We start from the raw sequence: 21901 nt of genomic DNA, 5'->3' as shown, positions 1-21901 counted from the left end.
ACGACTCATGGCATCCACTTAATGCAGAGAGGATGAACTGTGCACGTCAGCTGTTTGGGAGGAAGTGTTTGTTGTTTCAGCCGTGATTTTGCATATTCATAGATTTTCCCGACGGTGCTGATCGTTTCTGCAGTGTGTGGCTGATTGCAGAGAAGATGCAGGTGTGCACGTGCATTTCTCAAAGAAAGAAATGGGAATTTGTGAACACGCGTACATGTCAGCACATTTTTACCATCACACCATTGTTCTGAGTCTTGTATGGTGGCAAAAGCAATAAAATGTTTGGCATTTCCTTCGTGGACTGTCGTGCAGAACAAGAACAACAGAAAGCAGCTCAAACTCTCAGTGCTTTTTAATGTGTTTGACAATATATTTCCTCTTTTTTTTATTGCTATTGCAAACTCGTTCCCCTCACGCTCGTCCCATTGCCGTGACGGCTTCAAGGAACAGAGCCATTAACACTGGTCGTACGCCAACACACGGGCAGGAAGGAAATCCATTTCATGGAAAGAACTTTTAGCTTATTCTCGTGAGTTTATATTCCAACAAAGTGCCAAAAACATGAAAATAATAATAAAAAAAATATCTGCCCAATTCATGGGCTGAACCAGACGATTAAAATAATTATAATAAAAAAAAAAACGGTATAAAATACTCGTACGTAACTCAGAGCACACAATATAATGTACATCATAACCACTGTGTCACCACTGGAAGAGAAGATCGGAATAACAAAAACAGCCAAGTCTAATAGAGTGGAGCTACAGGAGTAGTAATATGACCTTTGGATAAAGAGTATTGTAGGCTTAGCACATCACGTAGGTCAAAGTCAGTCAACAGTTAGCACCATCGCAGACTTCAGTTTTCAGGATCAAGATACAAAGATACAGAAAAAGTCCAGAAGCATTCCTTTAGGAAAGAAACGAAACAAGTTGAAAGTAAAAAAACACAAACATGTAAAACAGCTGATGGCTCTCGGGCCCTGATTTATATTCTCTTTTTGATAAAAGTCTCTTGTTGTAACGCATCCATCCGTCCATCCACGTCTCTCACGCTCTCTCTCTCGCCATGGCCTCGGCTGCTTCTAGTCCGGGAAGCGCTGGCAGGCCTTTTTCCAGCGGCAGGCGGTGCACCACTGATCCTTGCGCTCCACCCCGTACACCTTGCGGCACTTCTTGGCCTCCCCGCGGCCCTTCCTGCAAAGAGAAACGAGTCGCGAGCGTCAGAAAGGCAAAAAAGGGGCAACAAATAAAGACAAAAACTTTTCTAGGCAGGAAGGCCATGGAAATGTGATGTAAGCAGAGGACAGATACTACAATCAACAGAAAAAGCTCCATTTGTAAGCAGCCAAACTGAAAACGTAGGATCAGAAAGTTTCATCACTGGTAAATGGCCTGTATCTGTATAGCGCTTTACTTAGTCCCTGTGGACCCCACAGCGCGTTACACTACATCCACACATTCACACACTGGTGATGGCAGCTACATTGTAGCCACAGCTGCCCTGGGGCGCACTGACAGAGGCGATCAACATCAATCATCAATAACAATTTTTAAAGCTCGCCCGACTTAAGCCCCCCGAGCCTTGTCATCCTGTTAAAAAGAAGTTTCTCCTTCACACTGTCGCCGAGTGCTGGCTCATGGGGGTGGTTTGATTGTTGGGGTTTTCTGAACTATTACAGGGTCTTTACTTTACAAAACTAAGTACTACCAGGCAACTGCCCTGATTTGGACATTTATAAATAAAACTGAACTGAACTGAATTAACATGCACATTAGCTTAAAATAGCACTACACACAAAGAAGCCGAGTATTAGAAATGTTTAAATGTTAACATCATGAATGCCTCACCTGAAGGAGCAGTGAGTGCAGGAGGGCGACACACTCATTGGCTGCAGCCTGTTCTGCTGGAGCCATTGTTCTCCGACGCTGACGGACCGACAGCGAGGTTTCACCATCTGAGGACACAACCAAAGCTTAGGCACAACAGCAGCCTCTGGTGGAAGAGTTAGACAGTGTGGCCCCCTGCCCACTATGAGTGCAACAGTATCAAATGTTGGACATGGTAATGCTCCCACCTTACCCTTACTATATGTAAAGACACATGTAAAGGCAGACAAAAGACCCACCGGAGTGTTACTGTGGCTGAGGCCAGGGGTGGAGGCGGTCCAGCCATGACTGCCAGGGCTTCTGGGGGCCACAGACAGGACAGGGCTGCAGGCCTGGGGGACGCAACAAAGGACAGACAGATTCTTCACATGTGCAGGATCTCAAACTGCTTAGTATAAAAAGTTTAATGTTGGGCAGCAGAGTTGAGCAGAAAAGACATGAACACACTACACTACAGCCTATTATCACTTTAATATGGCAGTGTTAGCAAACATATACTTATATGCACATTAAACTGACACACCTACAGTACATTAGGAAATAAATCTACCTGGGTTCTCTATTGGACCTGAGTGACAAGGTTTCAATATTGTAATGTGTATTTATATAAGCTACAACTGTTAACATAGCTAATGTATCTTATTAGCCTACAGTTGCTATTAGCATTTTTACATGTGTAAATTCAGAATAAAAAAGAAACTTAATGGAACAAAGAACCAGGCAAATGTTAGAAATGAATACAACTCTTTCCCCCATGTTAAAGTCCAATATTTACATCAAGTTTAGCTTTTATTTAATATTTACCAATAAAAAATACATAGCTGTTTAGCTAGCTAACATTAATGGCAACAAGATAAGTACTACTGTCATGTAAAGTGAACTGCACAAAATACTGCAGGTTTGTCAATAATAATGCCATCTTACATATTATATCCATCTGTCATTTATTTGGTTTGCTGCTTTGAAAGGGTGAGGACTGGGAGAGTTGGTGGTCATGACGTTAGCAGTTTTACCCATTAGCTTATTCCTCCTGTGTTGTTTTATGGACATGTGACAACCACCACTGCGCTACAAAACCATGACGTTTCCCTCTGCGGCCAATGCAACGCAAATTTTGTGCCGTTCACGCGACTTGGCTGTCAGCGCATTGTGCTCCTTATGTAACGATCAGCATTCGGTCTTTTTCTCTGCTCACGTTTGGCTCTATGAGTGTAAGGAGGATGTTTACAGACGGTAAAACAGACACAGAAGAGAACCACGGTGACTGTGAATGATAAAGCGCTCCACACTGCCCTAAAACTCCTGTCCCTGTGTCCAATATTAGTTCCGCTTACTTAAATGAGGTTTAAAAATGTTACTGTACGGACCTCTGGACGCCCATCTGGTGTACCTTTCTCGTCCAACATGGTTCCAACCTGAGAACAACCTAATTTTCATCAACTATCTGCAGCTGGTTAGCTTAGTTTAGTTTATGTTAAAGTAGCGTGAAGCCTAGAAACACGGTGGAAACAGCTAGAAAAATCAGGAATTTGTAGCTCCTACTGGGATCAAACCAGAGATATTTCAACTGGAAATGTGTAAAACACTTATGGAGCTACCAGTCCATTAAACCCCAAACTAGCTTTGACCAGAGGTGTGGACTCGAGTCACATGACTTGGACTTGAGTCAGACTCGAGTCATTAATTTTATGACTTTAGACTTGACTTGAAAAAATGTTCTAAGACTTGTGACTTGACTTGGACTTTTACACCAATGACTTGGGACTTGAATTGGACTTGAACCGGTTTACTTGAAAAGACTTGATATTTTACCCCAAATATAAAATTTAACACGCATATTATATAGAGATTGAAAATGTGACGTCATTCACGGGTAGAACCGCAAAGGATTCTGGGAACTCGTGGCAAGAAGTACTAGCGCACAGGCTTTCAATTAAAATCAGTTACACAGCGATAAAAAGAAACACAAAAATGTCAAGAAGCTGTTGTATTATTAACTGCAATAGCCGGTCGCATGACAGCCACGGGAAGTTGACGGGTAAAGAGATCGGTTGTTATCGGATTACGACGTTTAAGAGAAATTGTTCGAGCCATGTTTCCGAAGTGACAAACAGGCGACGGATGGTCTGGATTGCAGCCATTCAAAGAGCAAATATAACGTCCCAGAACCCTCCAGCTCACAGGTTAGTCTGCTCCAAGCATTTACACGAAGGTCAGTCTGCTGTTGTAGTTAATACATCATTTTTCTTAACATAATTGGTGATATAGGTTACAAGCAAGTCTGGCGCTGAACAGAAATTGTCGCGCTATGCTCCTTTGTTTATTGTGCATAAATAGTGAATTGTCCTGACACAATATTGCGTTTCGCTTCTGTTATTATGGTACATTGACAAAAACATATACTTTTATTCACAGGATAAAACAGGTTTTTTGTATCACTAATTGCCCAGTACGATTACAGCATACAGTATTATTGTCACTGCTACATTTCTGTGATGCTACCAGAAATTATTTCCACTACTAATTAATTACCGTTGAGCTCAAAGGTTATATTAATAAACGGTTAAGGAATGTGTATTTATGACGACGATTTGTGAGACTGGTAAACTTATGATACATACGATGGTCTTTCGTTCTACACGGTGCATTTCAAGGTCCTGCACCCATCCGTCGGTAAACTGTACCTGGGCTTGTTGCAGTGACCTGAAGTTACTAAACTTCATGAGTGTATGCACTCACTCCAAGAAGCGTATAATTATAAATATGCATATAAATATGCTAAGATGAGATAGCTGACTTCATCTAACTAGCAAATGTTGTCCAGGCTACGTTGGTGATGCAGTTTTTTTTTAATGTGTATGATATTTTTGTCATGCGATTTTAAAGCTGGTCCTACAACCGCATCCAAGAATAACATGCAGCTTATCTCAGAACTGTCGGTGAAAATTATTCTTGGAGCTAGGTTTAATTGAGCTGCATTTTATAGAGGTGCAATTTCACAATTTGTGTATATTTTCTAAGTTCACTATTTTGTCATGTGTTGAGAAAAACACAGATTTTAAAATTACATGGTCTAATATTTACATTTAGCATAACTGCAACATTATTTTTTCGTTTTTTTTTTAAAGACTCGAAAGGACTTGAAATTCAAAGTTTCAGACTTGTGACTTGACTCGGACTTTTACACCAGTGACTTGAGACTCGACTCTGACTTGCCTGACATTACTTGAGACTTACTTGAGACTTGCAAAACAATGACTTGGTCCCACCTCTGGCTTTGACCATCACTGTCATAAAGAAGGTAAGTTGACTAACTAGCAGCAACATGTCATGTTCTCTATTATGACAATTCAAGAGAACTTTGGTTGGCTTCCAAACACTTGAGCAGTGTTGCCAACTCCTCAGTAAGGAAAATCGCTATTGGCTGTCCTACAAGTCGCTAAATGACATCATCATCTAATTTGCATAATTGGTCATGCTAATGTAATTGTAACCTATGCTGTTGGAGAGAGAAATAACATCGTGGAAGAAACATAAAGTGAGTAAAAAACGTCCTAAATGCATTTAGAGTTTATTTAGAACTACAAATTAAATTTATTTTAGCAATTATTGTTTTTTAATGTTACAATTCCAACCCTGCTCCTCTATCCGGGTTTGGACCGGCAAAAGTGACCCGAGAGAGGCGCTCTGGTGGAGTTACTTTGTGCGTGTGTGTAAGTATTTTTAAACCTTGTGATCCACAAAACAGCATAAGAGTAAAAGAAGAACTGACTGCAGTCAGTGCGGGAGCAGCGGCTTCGCTCATGCGCGGTTCATTTGCAGTTTGGAGGTGTGATCATCTCCTACAGCGGGGGGAGGTCTATCCTCCGCCCGTGAGCGCTTTAGCATGAGTGAGGTGCCCACGGCAGCACCGCTGCTTGTTGAGAGTAAGAGCAACACGCCCTTTCACGTCAAAAAGCCGTCATAAATAAGTCTTCAATAACACCAGAAAAAGTCGCCAGATTTGTTGCTAGTCGCTTTTTAGAAAAAAAAAAAGGTCGTTAAGGGGTCTGAAAAGTCGCTAAATATAGCGACAAAGTCGCTAAGTTGGCAACACTGCACTTGAGTGTAAGCAGGTAATTTTTACACTTGAAACGAGTCCTTACATCAGCTGGGGCGCCAGTTACAAAAATAACCAGTTTGAGACTTTCCCCCATAAAGATCAACTAAACTTCCACGTGATAAACCATCTTTTCCGACGAAGCTGCTTCCCACTCCCTCTGGTAAAGCGTCTTTGCATCGCCTCACATCCCACTGAGAGATGGAGGTGGTAGGAAGTATCTGCACGGCTAAATATTATGATGATAATCCACGGCGATAACCCAATCAGTAACAGTGGGAGTGACCACCAGAGAAAAAACAGGCCAGTGTCAGTGGACAGACATGTGGAGCCGCCGGCAGCTGTGACACACAGAAACACAGCATCGACCTGCAGTTCAACCCACTCTCACTCGAGTGTCTGCCTGCATGAAGAAAGACAGATGTGGCACAAACTGACACACTGCCTAACATTACTAAAGCTCTGATTGCTTTTTTAAAAAGGTCTGTTAGGAACATTTTTCAGAATGTGTACATCAGGTTTAAACCACCGCACTTTTGCACTGGGAGATGTTATGTGGTGTTTTTCTGCTTTTTGCAGGCTGGTTAGTCTCATCTCCTTGGGAAAGCGAGCAAGCAGACAGCTTGGTCTCTCACTGTCACAAAGCATCCATTTACAGGCTCGTGGTACAGGGTAAATGCAGGTCAGCAGTGAAATGTGCTGCTTTGTGATGCATAAACAAAGTTGTAGCTCACTGATTCGTTAGAGAGGGGATCTGCTTGGGGGCCTTGGGTAAAGAGGACGTCTGCAACAACACCGTGACCACGGAACACGAGACGCGTGCACAAAAACTGCAGTAAAATGAATTCACGTCCCAGCTGAGCTATTTCGCAGAAGGGGAATCTAGACAGTTGCTTCTGTTTCCACATAGAGCCAGAATTCCTGGAGGCCAGTGGGAAAAAGTGACATTTAGAAGGTGAATTCCAGTGCTCGTGCACTAAATCTGCAGCTGACATTCAATAATTCATGCTAACAAGGACCGCGCTGTCTCCTTACATTGCCCTCAAACAATTTCATTCCCCAGAACGCCGCCTTCTTCTTGTCAACTCCAATTCAGCAAAGAAAACAAGTAATTATTGAAATTATAGCCAGCTGAACAGGTATTTTGTGACAAAACTTACATGACTGGAAGAAAATGCCCTGAAGCTAAACAGAGTCAGAATGATTTCGTTTGAACGGCCTGCAAAGACCATTTACACGACGTCGAAGCATCGAAAAGCAAACGTTTATACTGGGGCCAGCTTCACTGTTACAGGCAGACAGGTATGATTCCCAGTTTTACAACTGGACTCCTCCATCTACAGACGCCAGAGGTGGGAAGTAATGAAGTACAAATACTTTTTTACTCGAGTAGAATTTTCAAGAATCTGTACTTTAGTTGAGTAGTTTTTTCTTCTGACACCATTGAATTTTTACTCCCTGCATTTCTAAAAACATACATATGTTCTTTCTCCTCTTTACATGATACAGCTTTTATCAGTGAGGGTGGGAAAACAAGTCTCCCCTCACTCAGCACTGGAGCACCACAGGGCTGTGCTGTAAGCCTCCTGCTGGACTCACTGCACACCTACGACTGTGTAGCCAAGTCACACCACACCTCCATTTTTAAGTTCGCTGATGACACTGTTGTGGTGGGCCTGATCTCTCATAACGTCGAGAAGGCCTTCCTGGAGGAGATCAGGAACCTGGAGAACAACCTTCTCCTAAACATCAGAAAAACTAAGGAGCTGATTGTGGACTTCAGCACAAAGCAGGTGAGAAATTACAAGCCACTATCATCAGTGGAGAGAGTAGACAATTGCAGATACCCGAGTGTTCACATCACACAGGACCTGTCATGGTCACATTAACACTCTGGTGAAGAGAGCCCTGCAGCGTCTGTTGTTCCTCAGACGACTCAGAGACTTCCACCTACCTGAGAAGGTGCTCAAGAACTTCTACTCCTGCACCATCCAAGCATCCTGTCGGGAAATATCTGCACCTGGTATGGGAACAGCACGAAGCAGGACAGACGAGCCTGACCTGGAGTCTATTTACACCAGGGGTGCAGCACCAAAGCCAGGAAAATCATGAAAGACCTCCCCCATCCCAACAATGGACTATTCTGCTCGCATAAGGCCGACGCAGAGAGAAAGAGGAGGAGCTTCTCTCCTCGCTAACCGGCTGTAGGACTGGACTCTACATATCTCTACACACCATTGCACGTTCACTGAATAACAACATGTATCTGGTCTGGTCTCTCTCACATCACATCACTGTACACTTAATAACAAATACATGCACTTCAATCATAACCTCGTAACTGTTTTGACTGTTCACTGTCAATCCACTCACTGCTGATTTGCACACCTTAAAGTTTTAACTTGATTTTTCATTTTAGTTTTATTCTGGTCGGGAACTGCACAGCAACAAACTGCACGTTGGACTGCGTATGATCGTTTATGTGACAAATAACATTTGAATTTGAGGTTAGATTTAAAGGTAACAGCTGCTCTTTGACACTTGTTATCTGGACAGAGTGTTACTGTAATCTGATTACTTTTTTCAAGTAACGAGTAAAGTAAGGGACTACTATTGCAAAAACGGTAATTAGATTACCGTTACTTTCCCGTAGGAACGCTGCGTTACTGCGTTACTAAAACCGTGATTTTTTGCGAGAATGTCTCACGACAGTGACGTAAGCGAGTGCGACGTTCGTGACAACAGCTGTGTGCAGATCAACAATGGATCATATCTCGAGTGCAGAGAGAGTGTGAGCGTGCAGCGTTTAAAGCGTGGAAGTACTGACCTTACTTTGAGTTTGATTCCATAAAAAGTGACAAAAACATTAGTGTCTGCTGTGCGTGGGAAGAAAACTTCTTTTTACAGCGAAAAAAAACCCCTAAACTTCCAACAAGCACCGAGTAGCTACGACGTAATGGGAAACTCACAGAGAAACTCGCAGATTCTTCCACTGACCGCGGCACACCTGCACCAGGGTAAACCTCCGCCTACCCCACTCCTGCTTTACAGGTGAAAATAGAGCAACAGGACCGCTGAGTCTTTGACTTTATTTATTTTCTGCTGTGTTTTACTTGCATCTGTTTGAAAGACTGAGTGTAAACACAAAAATATTTTATTTTATGTGCTGGAATGTGCAGAAAATAGGTTTAAATGTTAAACTAATTTCTTCCAGTCAGAGAATGTTGCAGATAATTAAATCTTTGCTTGATGCATAAAGTTAAAAGATTAAAACTAATAAAACAAGTTAAAAAAAGAGACTTTTCCATCTGATTACATTTTGTATGATGGATTATGTAGAAAAAGTAGAATTGGGCTGAAAGATCTATCACTTTATCACCTACTCAGGTTGTAAATCGTGTTTTTAAAAATTAACTAAGTAAATAATTCCTTTTGAAAATAAGTAATCAGTAAAGTAACGGGATTACTTTTTGGGGGATGTAATCAGTAATTAGTTACTGATTACTTTTTTCAAGTGACTTGACCAACACTGATACTGGAAACCTAAAGGTTAAATTTAATGTCATTTTTAACCACATGTCGTATTTGTGTGTGATGTCTCTGACATCATTGTGGAGACATTTTCACTGCTTTTTTTTAAACAATATTACTTCATTGAAGTTTGCAGACATCCATTAATGCGCAGCTCTCTTAAGATCCCACCACAGCACTTCAGTTGACTTTGACTGGGCCTTTCAGGAGCCAGAATCTGAGATACTTTAGCAGTAAGGGAACATTTAGTTTTCCCCAAGACTTTATCCACCCCCAGCAATTAATTTATTAACATTAAATAGGAAAATGAACCCATTCTGCTCATTCACAGCTACATATTTTAATTCATGGACTCTACTAGAGCAGCTTTGATTTATAGTTCATAATAATTCTTATTTCATTAACACCTTGGTTAAAAAATGTTTTTTTAGCTAGTCTCTGATTGGCTGCCCCTCATAAACAGAAGATTTGAACTGTGGGTGGGTGGAGCTTCAGCACCCAGGTCATATTGGACCATACTGACGACCATATTGGGGATATGGCGTCTTACTAACATTAGAGCCACGAGCAGAAACTGAACTGAGCGTTCTGACATGCTCGTACGTACACTGATGTCATTATCTGAGACTTTCAACGATTTACGATTTTAACAACATCCATCCATTCGCTTCCGCTTATCCTTTTCAGGGTCGCGGGGGCGCTGGAGCCTATCCCAGCTGTCATAGGGCAAAAGGCGGGGTACACCCTGGACAGGTCGCCAGTCTGTCGCAGGGCTAACACACAGGGACAGACAACCATTCACACTCACATTGACACCTAGTGGCAATTTGGATTATCCAATTAACCTATCCCCACAAGTTGCATGTCTTTGGACGGTGGGAGGAAGCCGGAGTACCCGGAGAGAACCCACGCAAACACGGGGAGAACATGCAAACTCCACACAGAAAGACCTGATGGTGGAATTGAACTCAGGACCTTCTTGCTGTGCGGCAACAGTGCTAACCACCGTGCATGTTTAACAACATGTATGGGTGAAAATAAAGATGGAGAGCAACAGTGCTCCACCCACCTGATAGAGGTGCTCCGAGTGAATCTGCCAGAAGCTGCTGGGGGCCGACTGGCTGAGCTGACTGGGCCTGCTCAGGCCTGGCCCAGAGCTGGAGTTGGACCTGGGTCTGTGAGCTGGGAGGAGCTCTGAGCCTGGAGGAGAACCACAGGACGCCCAGCTGAGATGAGAGGACGAGGCCTGGCCCAGAGCCTGCTGGGCTGGAGCTGGACCGGAGCTGGGATCGACAGTGTCACAGGATATCTTGGTGTAGTAGAAGTCCTCCTCTCGCTGGGACTGGTCTGACCCACTGCTGTGCATGTGTGGCAGGGACACACCAGTGGACACACAGAGAAAAAGAGTGAGTTGTGTGTTTGCAGAGTTAGTGAGAGCAGCACTTACTACAGCCCAGACTGAAAAGCTCCCTTCCCCTAAGCGAGCAGAGCTCTTCCACAACCTGAAAATTTTATTCCCTCCTGTTTTTTTAATGTTGTTTTGAAGCTGAGAAATGTTCCAGAAGGCCGACCCGTCTGGTTTCGAATTTGGCTCAGACTCCCAGCGAACACCTGAAAAACATCAACTTCCGCGTGTCCTTAAAGTGACCAATTAATACTTGGTCCCTATTTTTAGTGGATTCCTAACTTTATATGATACGGCATATAAAGCATCATATAAAGTATTTTTGGCCATTTGTGCAATGACAGGAATATTTTACTGCTTCCAGCTGCTCCCAACATCATAAAGAAAACAACAGGGAAAAAAAACACGGCATCATCACCAAGAATGGAAAAAATAAAGAATATTCTAAATACACATATTTACACAGTATTGTTCAACCATGAAATAATTGTGGGAAAATTCACATTTTTTGGAAATGGAGCGTTTAGTGAAGTGATGCAATTTTAAATAGAAAGATGAAATATTAATTTGGAATAATATATGAACATGGAGCCTCATGCTACAGTCTGAGGATGAACGTCCAATCCGATTGGCCAGGAACAAGCGTGTGTGCAGTTATTCTCCCCACAGATATTTTATTTTAATTTCGACCACTGTCTGCGAGTGGGAGGGTCACAATTACACCGCATGGACTAAATGAAACACATTGTGCGCACATAGCATGTACGTGATTGTGTGACTGCTCTTACTTGTTGCTGTGTTTCTGTACAGTCGCGGTGTGTTTTCGCCTGAACGCACACTGTGATTAGCTGAAAGCGACACCTTTGTTCATTCTGATTATAATAATAGATAATTAAGATACGTTCTTGTTTTTGCACACATTTGTGTCAAATCAGGCTCCACAGCCTCGGTTGCCTCGCCGAGGTTCATCCTGAGCCAGGAAAAAACTTTCAGTGCCCCTCCCCACCTGAGCCCTCATTTTTTGTTATTTTTTTTAATCTACTTTAAGCAAAATTGTTCCCACATCTCTGCTAAGAGTGACTGTAGATGCATGAAAAGGTTCAAAGTGCCAGCTCACCCCAGATGCAGCACACGGATGTGTCTTTTTATGCCGACTGAAGACGTGAGGACTTTGCCACAGCTGGGCCACAGGCATCTGTACACACTTCTGACGGAGCTCTGCGGGAGGAAGAGCGCAGACGGAGGGTGAGCGCACACAGACACATGTCCAAACTGCAGAAAGGCTGTGTTGATTATAGCGGCTTCTTCAGTTTTCCCGGAGCAGCTGTGCACCTTTGGTTTTTTGGCAGCGAGCTCCTCCCCCTGCTCCAGCTCCATGTGCAAGCCTTCGTCGGGGCTGCTGTCCATCTCGGTGACGGACGGCGAGGGCGCCGGGCTGACGTTGCCGTGGTCCCAGCTCCAGTAGCCGCTGCTGCCGCTGTCTGAGAGCTCGCCTCCGCCGCACTCCATGTCAGCGGGTGAGGATGATGAGCCAGCTAGAGGAAGGTAGAACCGTGTCTCGTGAGCCAAAGAAAGCCTCGAGTTTGTCACAGAGCTGAGGGAAACGGACTCCCGCATTAAATCGGTGTCTATCAATTTAAACCCTCTGGTTTAAATATCAAATATTCTCTGTTGCTTTTTGGGATGAAAACAGCTTCTGGTGCTGTGTCCCCTCTGCCGTCCTACAGTGAACAGCAGGCCTCCTGTGCTGCTGCCAGGCCTGTTTTCAGCATCTGTTTACTCCCTCCTTCCTGCTCTGTTCCCTCTTCACACATATTTTGTTTATTGCTCTGCCAAAACATTAAAAATAGCAGGTAATGTTTATCAAGCTAATAAACGCTGAGTGAATAACACACATGGATTGGAGCTGGAGTTTCTTTGTGTCAGAGTTGAACAGCAGCTGTGTGTGAAACAGCTGTTTGGGCATCGAGCTTTAAGGAGTTCCTCCATCAACTCCTGTTCTCGATTCTTATCGTCAGATCTGTGCTCTACAACATCTCTGTTACAGCAAATATTATAAAAGTTAGTTGAGTTATAAACTATTAATAGTTTACTCCATGCCGTGTCAAACTGCTGACCACCTACTGGACCAAAGTCCACATTATTATAACTGAAGACTGGACAAATAAAACCTGTTTATTTTCTATAAAGCTTTATACAGTCACAGCTCTGCTAAAACCTTTAATGAAGTGCGTGCCATATATGTTCACCTCTTCCTGTTAAAAGGAAGTTTTTCCTTCCCACTGTCACCAAGTGCTTGTTGACTGATTGCTGAGGTGACTGCTATTGTGACTTGGTGCTATATAATTAAAATGAATATTTATGGTTGAGGAGATACAGACCAGGTCCAGGATCTGTTTGTGGAGAGCTCTGAACCACGGGGCTGCAGGACAGACTGGTCAGGACCATGGCTGCCATGATCTCATCCATCTCCACCGACTCCGGGCTGCGAAAGCTAAAGATAACATGCAGAAATATTCCGGTAAAAATCAGGTCCGCCCTCACATTCTCTGACCAAGCAGCAACATCTGAAACCTGGAACCAACAAATGCAGTTCCTCTACTGGCCACTTGAGGCCGTCTCAAACGAGTCTGTCCCCATAGAGTCCCATATTAAAAGGCTCAGTTTTACTGCAGACACAAACGTGTAGGCTTTAGCCCGTATGGATAGTTTCCCTCTTCATAACAACAACACAGGGGTCAAAACTGAATGCTGGTCACAGGTAGCTATAGGTGACCTGCTGCCCTCGGCCATTTTTATGCTTTTGCTGCCTTTAGGAGCCTTTTTAATGAAAACATACTAGGGCTGCCACAAACGATTATTTTGATAGTCGACTAATCAGATCATCATCCATTGGACGTAAAACGTACAGCTTACTGCACCAGCAGCATCTGCTCTTATATAACTATCATTAGCTTACAGCTTTAAGTGTTTAAGGTCTGTGCTAACTAAAAATAAAGACAAGATGATAGTTTATTAAATTTTAATGACATTTGCAGATTGTTTCGGTGAAGTTTAATAAACTCCTTGCTATCTAAAATATAACAGGACACCGGAGTAAATTCTCCAGCATCTCACACTTCTGATAATCAGCTGTCTGCTTGACGTTTATTCAGCTGTGTGAAAACTATAACTTTAATCTCAGCCAAACCGATTTACTCAGGAACAAATAAAATACTAAAAAAAAAGCCAAACAATAACATTTTAAGTTATCTAAGTGACTTATATATCATGTTTAACCTGAGTAGCAAAAGACAGCAGTGGGTTTGAAAACGATTTGCCGGGAGTCCGGTGTTCTCACGGCTCTAGTTAGCCTAGCCCCCGGCTAACTATCGAGCTAGTGGGTAACAGACGTCTCTGAAAACGTCGGAGCGCTTTTGAAAATATGTGGTGTCCTGATAAACTGAGCAGATATTTGAGGTTTACACAGCTACATTCTCGCCTGAAAATATGTTAAACGTTTATTTTGTGACCCAGAAAGAATAATAAGAGTAACATTAAAACTAACCAGCTGCCGCCATTGTTGGAAACTAAGCTGGGCCGCGCTATGAATTCTGGGACACAGCTTCTTCTTCTTCGGGGTTTAACGGCAGCTGGCATCCTTGTACATGCAGTGCTGCCATCTTCTGTTTCAGTCCGTTATTACACTCTTAAATCCTGCTACTGACTCCTGCGTCTTTTGTGATCTTACAAAGCTTCAAACGACGCGTCGACTATTAAATCAGTCGTCGACGATTTTGATAGTCGACTAATCGTGGCAGCCCTAAAACACACACGTCTGTGCTCGAGCTTCTTTCAGCCACTGACATTCTGTTGTTTATCATCAGACTGCTGCTAACCACTTAGTAGTCTGAGGTGCAGTTTGCTAATCAAATGTGTTAGCATTAGATGCTAACTTAGCACGTACAGTAACTTGTGCCTCCCAAAACAAAGAAACAAATCCACAACACGGCTAACACTGAGCTTTCAGTAAAGGGTGACATCATCTTTTCTATATGCACACGTACAGTCTATGCCTCGCTGTGCCTCACCTGTATGGCGCCTGCGCGGTGACGAGGTGCATTGTGGGTCCCACTGGCAGCGGAGCAGCCAGGTTGCTCTTGTAACGGCCGCTCTCAGCCTGGACGCAGCTCTGTCCGTACACCTTCAAAGCGAGGCAATGACACAGTGAGTTCCTCGTTCCAGCCTGGAAAAGTTGTCCATTTAGTGTCTCACCCTGGTTCAACAGAAATCGTCCACTCAGCTCGTCAGTGGACGCTGACACAACAGACAAAACACTGTTCAGGCCTTATACGGGTTAAGCTGTTTACATGCGTCTGCGGTACCCTGCTCCTGAGCCCCACTGTGGCCATGAATAAAGCAGTTAAGAGAATATTTCCTGTCCATCTGTGGCGTCCTGCTCGCAGACGGCATAATCTGCCAGTGAAACAGCGTGCAAGGAAGTGGCTGCCAGCCTCTGACCAGGCAGTGCATTACATCTAACACAGTGGAAAGAAATAATGATCGCATCAAGTTCTTTCTCAGTTTGGGTTTGAACTTTGGGACGCGTACCTTTGTGCTTATTGTGGTTCTAATGTGCTCAAAATGCCATGTAAGCCTGAATTTCACACACTGACACAACAGAATACATGTCATCTCTGTCAGGCTTCTCACCAGAGCGTGTTGCACGCCAGGCCCGTTGCTGCCCTGCTTTGTCTTAGAGACGCATGCCTGCCGTCCCACCGGGCAGGCCGCCGTCCCGTCTGGCCCCGCTCCAGCTCTGTCCTCGGGTCCCGTAGCTGCCATTGGTGCTGCCGCGCACACTGAGGGACTCACAGTGTGACACCTCCCTACACACAGGACGCCGAATGAAAATATGTCACAGCGTTATTCATCTTCCCACAGCCACGCAGCTAAAGTGCACCTCGGCGATGTCGGACTGTGACGTTACATAAAACTTCACCACAAACAAACATCCTTCGGTAACTTTGGTCGTAATTTCTGCCCAGCTTCCCTCTTAAAAGGATTAAATGATGAAGGCTATTTTCATCCAAGGAGAATATGCTCGCGGTGAACCACGGCATCAAATGACAAATATGCTCGGTCAATAAATACGGGGATGTAAACAGACGGCAGCTTTGCTGACGAGTGACTGTTGGCAAACACTCGTTCCATCTTGCATCTCTGCGCCTCACAGTGCAGCGCAACAACACCACAGGAGATTTGAAAAGGATTGCAGGGATCTGAAGGGAACACAGACTTGAGTGGATTTCGATCTGATCGCAGTCTTGCTGGAGTTTTGCTGTCTACTCCGATAAAGTAGGAAACTCATGACGCCTTATAGAGACCTAATTTGGCATTTGGGTAGATTCAGTGTGGCCTGTAGCCCACAGAGGGTGGGGGCAATGCTGCATTCAGTAAACGCAGGAATAATCCAGATATTTTGGCGACTTTGCAGTGGATTCACAGTGTTTCTGTGTGTTTTGGTGCTTTTTGACAAAGTCAATGACCCAAATTTTCTAAAGAGTGCATTTTGGAGTACATTCATGCTTACATCAATAACAATGCAAAAAATCTAAACTATATGTATAAAAGATCAGAAACAACATGGATTACTGCTTTATAAGAAAGCCCTCCACAAAGCCAGAACATCTTACTATTCATCACTGATTGAAGAAAATAAGAACAACCCCAGGTTTCTCTTCAGCTCTGTAGCCAGGCTGACAAACAGTCAGAGCTCTGTTGAGCCAACCATCCCTTTAACGTTAACTAGTAATGACTTCATGAACTTCTTCACAAATAAAATTTTTATCATTAGAGAAAAAATTACCAGTAATCGTCCCACAGATGTAATATTATCTACAGCTACTCTTAGTACCATCGATGTTAAGTTAGACTCTTTTTCTCTAATTGATCTTTCTGAGTTAACTTCAATAATTACTTCCTCAAAACCTTCAACGTGTCTTTTAGACCCCATTCCTACAAAACTGCTCAAAGAAGTCCTGCCATTAATTAATGCTTCGATCTTAAATATGATCAACCTATCTCTAATAATCAGCTATGTACCACAGGCCTTCAAGCTGGCTGTAGTTAAACCTTTACTCAAAAAGCATCTCTAGACCCAGCAGTCTTAGCTAATTATAGGCCAATCTCCAACCTTCCTTTCATATCAAACATCCTTGAAAGAGTAGTTGTCAAACAGCTAACAGATCATCTGCAGAGGTTTATTTGAAGAGTTTCAGTCAGGTTTCAGAGCTCATCACAGCACAGAAACAGCTTTAGTGAAGGTTACAAATGATCTTCTTATGGCCTCTGACAGTGGACTCATCTCTGTGCTTGTCCTGCTAGACCTCAGTGCAGCGTTCGATACTGTCGACCATAATATCCTATTAGAGCGATTAGAACATGCTGTAGGTATTACAGGTACTGCGCTGCAGTGGTTTGTATCATATCTATCTAATAGACTCCAGTTTGTGCATGTAAATGGAGAGTCCTCTTCACACACTGAGGTTAATTATGGAGTTCCACAGGGTTCAGTGCTAGGACCAATTCTGTTTACATTATACATGCTTCCCTTAGGCAGCATCATCAGAAGACATAGCATACATTTACACTGCTATGCAGATGACACCCAGCTCTATCTGTCCATGAAGCCAGATAACACACACCAATGAGTTAAACTGCAGGAATGTCTTAAAGACATAAAGACCTGGATGGCCGCTAACTTTCTGCTTCTTAATTCAGATAAAACTGAGGTTATTGTACTCGGCCCTGAAAAGCCTAGAAATATGGTATCTAAGCAGATTCTTACTCTGGATGGCATTACCTTGGCCTCCAGTAACGCTGTGAGGAACCTTGGAGTCATTTTTGACCAGGACATGTCCTTCAATGCACATATTAAACAAATATGTAAGACTGCTTTCTTCCATTTGTGCATCATCTCTAAAGTTAGAAATATCCTGTCTCAGAGTGATGCTGAAAAACTAGTTCATGCATTTATTACTTCCAGGCTGGACGACTGTAATTCATTATTATCAGGAAGTCCTAAAAACTCCCTGAAAAGCCTTCAGCTGATCCAAAATGCTGCAGCAAGAGTCCTGACAGGGACTAGAAAGAGAGAGCATATTTCTCCTGTTTTGGCTTCCTGTTAAATCCAGAATTCAAAATCCTGCTGCTCACATACAAGGTCTTAAATAATCAGGCCCCATCTTATCTCAATGACCTTGTAGTACCATATCACCCTATTAGAGCACTTCGCTCTCGCTCTGCAGGCCTACTTGTTGTTCCTAGAGTATTTAAAAGTAGAATGGGAGGCAGAGCCTTCAGTTTTCAGGCCCCTCTTCTGTGGAACCAGCTTCCAGTTTGGATTCAGGAGACAGACACTATCTCTACTTTTAAGATTAGGCTTCAAACTTTCCTTTTTGCTAAAGCATATAGTTAGGGCTGGACCAGAGAAGAGGGGCCCTGAATCCTCCCTTAGTTATGCTGCAATAGACATAGGCTGCCGGGGGATTCCCATGATGCATTGAGTTTTTCCTTTCCAGTCACCTTTCTCACTCACTATGTATTAACAGACCTCTCTGCATTGAATCATATCTGTTATTAACCTCTGTCTCTCTTCCACAGCATGTCTTTATCCTGTCTTCCTTCTCTCACCCCAACCAATCACAGCAGATGGCCCCGTCCGCCCGGTTCTGCCGGAGGTTTCTTCCTGTTAAAAGGGAGTTTTTCCTTCCCACTGTCGCCAAAGGGCTTGCTCATAGGGGGTCATATGATGGTTGGGTTTTCTTTGTATCTATTATTGTACGATCTACTGTACAATATAAAGCGCCTTGAGGCGACTTTTGTTGTGACTTGGCACTGTATAAATAAAATTGAATTGAATTACTCCGTGATTCAGACTTTTTTCACAGCACTAAATGTTGGGGCGGACTATGGGCAGAAATCTGTGCCACCAGAAACTGAATTTGAATAAGTTAAATTTGAATTTGAATTGCTCGGATTGAATCTGAATTGTAACTGGGCCACATCTGACCCACGCAACACTCAGCAGTGCGATAACTGAACCATGAGAGCCAAAGGTTCCCAGACTGAGGTGCAAAAGTGTCACCTGGTTCTGTTATTGCTTTTCAGATGAACATGTTAAGCTTTTAGCTTATTAGGATCAAATATTCATATACAGAAGCTGGTGGCAACTTTCTTATTTGAGATATATGAACTGGTATAAAAGAAGAAGAAACAAGCAAAACAACGTACAATAATAACATAAAAGAAGCGGTGCTTAAACGGTATACAGTTTCATCATGCATCATATTTCACTGTATCAAAAAGAAATTCTTGAATTATTTAAAGAACTGGATATTTCTTTATTCACTTGCATGTAAAAGTTATTTACTGCTTAGAAACCTGCACCAAAGGGATTCTGCGGGGACACGAATCACTTCTCCCATTCTTTTCTGTGCACCCAAACGCAGCACAAAGCCCGATTTCCCCCACCTTCCCACCAATCAGCGCCAAGTTTCAGTAGTAAACAAGCGGCACCGTGTGGGAGTGCCGCCGCCGCTGATTGGCTGAGCCGGGGCTTTCAGGAACACACCCCCGTTCCAACAACGTGTTCAGACACGAGTTTCGCCGGGAGGGACTGAGCCGGACCACAGAGCACAGCCGAGATTAAACTCGTTTCCAACGCAAAGTCACGTAAAAGCACGGCGTGATGATCCTGGTTACACGCGAGACATTTGGTGCAGCCATGAATTTCAGGCTGGAACGCACAAACAGTGACGTGTAAACAACAACACGCCAAAAACACAATAAATGAGGCCATTTCTGCAGTCGTATTAAGTTCGTGTAGTTTCCACGCATTATATTGCAAGGCAGTAAAACCTTAAAAACCCCGGGCGCGTGCAGCCGCACGCAAACGACGCTAACGCCGCAGATGGAACAACAGCCGCGCTTCCAGCTGAACGTGTCGCCTATTTGGGACTAAAAAAGATGCGTCATAGAAAAACAAGTCGCATTTTATGATCCCGCAATTACACGACTGATCTCCACCCGGCAACGCAGACTGGAATCCGGAGAGACCCCCCTCCCCCTCCCGCGGCTTACCCGGTGCACACACACAAAACTGTATGTTGGCTGTTTTCTGCAGAGCAAAACAGCCTCTCCGCTTCTAAAAACAGCGCGTTTTACTCACTCCGTCGGGGGGAAGTCCTCCGCTCAGAGCTGCAGCTGCGGGTCGTCGCTGCCTGGTAGTCCTGCCGCTCGCCGGGCTCGTCGGTCTGCCGGAGGAAAGGGGGGTTGGGTCGGTCGGATACGCGCCTACGTGTGTCTGCTCGGTGGACCAATGCCGGGGGTGACAGCTGGGCAAGAGCGCAGAGATATGAGCCTGCAGCGCGCCGTGCACAAAAGGATGATCTAGGTGAGGGGTTACCAGAGCATCATCATCGTCATCATCCAATCTCTGTCTGTCTGTCTGTCCGGAGCACACAAATCTGCTGCGTCTCAACATGAGCACCACAAACGGATCCCGTCCTTAAAATTTTTTTTTTTTTTAAATCAATTATAGTCGACTTTTATGTAATTACTCTGCACTGTACCAAGATGCAAATCTTAAATATCAAAAAATGATGATCATATATTCCATAAACCAGGAGGTCACACAGGCAGACTATCTGTTATCAATCAGTTGTGTCAAACATATGGCCCGCGGGCCGTATCCGGACCAGCAAAGACTCCACTGGAAGGCTTTGCAGAGATTGACAAACACTGTTCACTATTCACGTGTTTGCAGGAGACAGTGTTGCCAGGTCAGGGTTTGAAAGGGTCCCATCACTTTTAAGTAACTCTTCATTTCATGTAGAGGCCCAGAGTCAGTTATAATTACAGTTATGTGGAAAAGCCGAGCCGTCACACGGCATCGATTTGTAAATGATTGGTTAAATACACGTTACATGTCCAAGATGTGAATTTTAGATTTATTTTTTTTAAACAAGCACATCTTTTGTCTTTTATTGATCCGACCCACTTAGGATGAAATGGTGCTGCATGTGGCCCATGAACTAAAATGTCTCCATATGGATGTTGTGTTTGGATCGTAGCTGCTATGATTCCACGCTGGACGTGTAGCACAGCCCAGTGATCAGATCCCCCACTAACTGTTTAATCAAATGAAAGAAGCTGAAAATGCACGCAGCGTATCGGCCACCAGCTTCACACGACAAAGTGCCTGGATACAGATCAAACAGGACTTACATGTGTGTTTTAAGCGTGTGCTGCAGATCCCCTTGCCTTTGTGTGTGTGTGTGTGTGTGATTGTTTCTGCGTGTTTGAGAGGCCGGATTAGTGTCGGCTGTCTGCACCCTCTCCACCAGACATCCAGTCAGCAGGGATTTTAGGGTCTGAGCGCCCAATCCTATAGTCCCAATATGATTCCTAAACCACACAGAATTCCTTCCCCGCTTTATTTCAGCCACTAATGCCACTGTGTTCCCTTCAAAGGCCGCTGGCAACTGCCTCTCCTGGTTAGGGAGATTAAAACAGACGAACAGTGCCAGGTTACATAGCAGGACCTACTGAGTGAACAATTAGAGCAGCAGGATTTTAACACTGTGCTGCTGTGCAATAGATAATCTAAGAGTTGTAGTCAGGCAGAAAACGTAGGAATCAGTAGGTGGTAGCAGAGTCTGCAAACTGGTTGAAATATCAGGTCATCCCAAAATGAGACATCCTCTATTTAACACAATGGTAGCAGACAATGAAGGTTACTTCTGCCATGCTAGCAGATGAAAATGCCAACACTCTGATGCTGTAATGTTTACCATACCTGCCATCTTCCTTTTTTGGCCGTCAGATTAAAATCCAGAGGTGACAGGGCTTTCTCCATCGCCGCTCCGAGACTCTGGAACAGTTCTCCCTCTTTTATAAAATCCTCTTCCTCTTTGGAAATCTTCAAATCAAATT

At 43.7% G+C, this 21901-nt stretch overlaps 1 protein-coding gene across 4 annotated transcripts; it reads right to left on the bottom strand.

The window, feature by feature from the left end:
- Positions 1-329: 329 nt before the first annotated feature.
- On the bottom strand, positions 330-20603 carry znf395b (zinc finger protein 395b). 4 transcript variants are annotated; one of them, XM_026142447.1, is made up of 10 exons: positions 20136-20188; positions 15617-15792; positions 14995-15149; positions 13306-13418; positions 12257-12459; positions 12042-12142; positions 10589-10877; positions 2129-2221; positions 1851-1957; positions 330-1196 (listed from the first exon to the last, which is right to left on the bottom strand). In XM_026142447.1, exons 2-10 carry the CDS (start codon positions 15746-15748, stop codon positions 1085-1087), a joined length of 1305 nt encoding a protein of 434 aa, XP_025998232.1. In that variant the 5' UTR covers positions 15749-15792; positions 20136-20188; the 3' UTR covers positions 330-1084. The 4 variants fall into 4 exon arrangements, with proteins under 4 accessions (XP_025998232.1, XP_025998234.1, XP_025998230.1 ...); XM_026142449.1 differs by having other exon boundaries at positions 14995-15107; XM_026142445.1 differs by lacking the exon at positions 15617-15792 and having other exon boundaries at positions 14995-15107; positions 20136-20603.
- Positions 20604-21901: the final 1298 nt, after the last annotated feature.

Source organism: Astatotilapia calliptera, chromosome 15 (genome assembly GCF_900246225.1).
Source record: "Astatotilapia calliptera chromosome 15, fAstCal1.2, whole genome shotgun sequence".
In the NCBI taxonomy this organism is placed as follows: Eukaryota; Metazoa; Chordata; class Actinopteri; order Cichliformes; family Cichlidae; genus Astatotilapia; species Astatotilapia calliptera.
Note: the sequence above shows the minus strand (reverse complement) of the source record. Positions and strands in the feature narration are given on the sequence as shown.

Coding starts and splice junctions, on each gene's coding strand:
- znf395b (XM_026142445.1), bottom strand. CDS start 20,450: ATGTTGAGACGCAGCAGATTTGTGTGCTCCGGACAGACAGACAGACAG. Junction 12,143..12,256: donor TCGCTGCCAAAAAACCAAAG/GTGCACAGCTGC, acceptor TTCCTCCCGCAG/AGCTCCGTCAGAAGTGTGTA. Junction 1,197..1,850: donor TGCACTCACTGCTCCTTCAG/GTGAGGCATTCA, acceptor TTCTCTTTGCAG/GAAGGGCCGCGGGGAGGCCA.